General features: G+C 38.3%; 1 protein-coding gene across 1 annotated transcript; it reads left to right on the top strand.

Moving 5' to 3' along the window:
• Positions 1-803: 803 nt before the first annotated feature.
• LOC140805562 (uncharacterized) lies at positions 804-1,502 on the top strand. The gene is made up of 2 exons (XM_073161829.1): positions 804-1,051; positions 1,151-1,502. Exons 1-2 carry the CDS (start codon positions 804-806, stop codon positions 1,500-1,502), a joined length of 600 nt encoding a protein of 199 aa, XP_073017930.1.
• Positions 1,503-2,389: the final 887 nt, after the last annotated feature.

Raw genomic sequence — 2,389 nt, 5'->3', positions numbered from 1 at the left:
GGTCACACTGAAGAAGACTATATGAATAGAACACGAGAATGAGATTTTACTCAGGAGGTTGGGATCATCATATCACGGTTCCATCAGGAGTTGATGTCGCATGGGGTTCTAGTAGAACAGGCCAACTGGATTTAAATTCATGTGTTGATGAAGAAAATACAAAAAATGTCAGACATTTTGATAGTTCTGTTGGGGCTGCAAATATTCCCGCCCCAATTACTGAACACATGGCTGAGGAAGATGATTTATTTGGGGAAAGTTCGCATCATGTCATTAATAGCGATGATGATTTGTATACTACATCAATTGACGGAGAAGATGATGATCATGTTGACAATGAATGAAGGTACATCGGCGCGTGTGTTAATGTCTAGACCAACAATGATAGAGAACATTCCTATTGCACAGGAGCAAAATTTACGTGAAATTCCCTAATTTTTCAATGAAGTCTATGACGAACAAATTCCATATTCATTTGGTATTCCTTCTGCATCACGAACAAATTTTTACAATCCTGAAAGGCCAGAGCTAAAAATGGTTTTTAAGAGTAAAAATGATTTCATAGCTTCAGTGAAGGATTTTTCTGTTCGGGTTTTGAGACGTGAATATATCGTTGTCCAAAGTTCTCCGACAATTTGAAAGGTCAAATGCAAGAACAGGTCCGAAGGTGGCAATTGTGGGTGAGGACTTCGAGCATCGTTGAAAAAAAAAATTTATGCTACTTCATGATCACAAAATATGATGATGATCACACATGAATGTCTACCCAAGTCGGTATAGATCACCACAACCTTGATGTAAACATGATAGCTAGTACACTTTTTGGAATCGTGCGTTGTGATCCTGCATACGAGATCAAATATGTGCGAGAAAGTATTAAAGGAAAATATGTGTATAATATATCGTATGCTAAGGCATGGCAGAGTTTGAAATGCTCGGTGGAGGTAGTCTATGGCACATGGGAAAGCTCTGTAACTTTGCTTCCTAAATATATGGGAGCTTTGTCGAAGTACAATCCAGGAACTGTTGTAGAATGGAAGCATCTTCGACCGTATGACCATCCACATAAAGTTTTGAACTTTGTGTTTTGAGCCTTCAAACCATGTATAGATGGTTTTCGACACTGTCACAACGTAATTGGTGTAGACAGTACCTATATGTACATCAAATATAAGCACAAACTACTCATAGAAGTAACATTGGATGCCAATAACCATGTTTTGCCGCTAGAATTTGCGCTTGTTGACGAAGAAAATTGTGAGTCTTGGCATTGGTTCCTCGGTAATGTTGCACGACATGTTGCCAGAGGGTGTAGTGGTGTGTGCCTTATATCTGATAGACATGCGGGTATAACAAATGCAGTGCAAGATCTCCCTGACTTCAAGCCTCCTCGTGGTGTTCACTGTTTCTGTTTGAGGCATGTTTGCTCTAATTTCAACAGTAAGTTCAAAAATATTCATTTAAAGACTTATGTTGGGAAGCAGGGATACAACACCAAGTAGAAAAATTTAATGCGACAATGGAGGCAATTAGAACAAATAATGCAGCATCTTTCACATATTTGTCAAAAATTCCAAAATTAAAATGGTCATTGGCTCATGATGGTAGATGGAGACGAGGGATAATGACGACGAACATGTCTGAGTGTACTAATGGTGTGTTGAAAGGGGTGCGACGTCTTCCAATAACTGCAATAGTGGAGATGACCTTACAACGATGCGTGCACTATTTCATTCAACGGCGAGCGCGAAGTGATAAGATGCTGGAAAAAAATCAATCATTGACCGACTATGCATACTCTAAATTTGATATGTGGTCAAAAAAGTCGATTGAACATCGAGTAGTAAGATTTGACCAAAGGGATAAAACAACATCGTCAACATCACGTACAAGCTGTCAACATTTATACGCGTGATTTCACATGTGGTAGATTCACAATATTTGGAATTCCTTGTTCACATGTTATATGTGCAGCGAAATGGTTTGGTTTGAATCACGCACAACTTGTACAACCATGGTTTACACTGAGCGAATACGTGAACACATACGATGGAAGATTCTACCCTATTCATAATGAACAATATTGGGATGAACCTACATTCCAATTACAACACAATAGTGTTCGTCAACAAAGGAGGCAGGCTGGTGGAGATCGCATGACACACATAAAAAACGAGATGGATCAGCCATCATCGAGGGAGAGACAATGTGGGAGGTAAAAGATCTACAATAACGTATTGTACCTTATTTTTAAACCATAACATGTGAAGTTATTAATGTAATTACAAAATTTTGTATTAAAATTTTGTATTTATTAATAATTCTTGTTCATTGCAGGTAGGTGCAGGTGAGAAGATCAAGTTATGGTACCAAATACTTATGTTTGTGA

The sequence above is a fragment of the Primulina eburnea genome, chromosome 1 (genome assembly GCF_022965805.1).
Source record: "Primulina eburnea isolate SZY01 chromosome 1, ASM2296580v1, whole genome shotgun sequence".
In the NCBI taxonomy this organism is placed as follows: Eukaryota; Viridiplantae; Streptophyta; class Magnoliopsida; order Lamiales; family Gesneriaceae; genus Primulina; species Primulina eburnea.
This window is presented reverse-complemented; position numbering and strand designations above follow the sequence as displayed.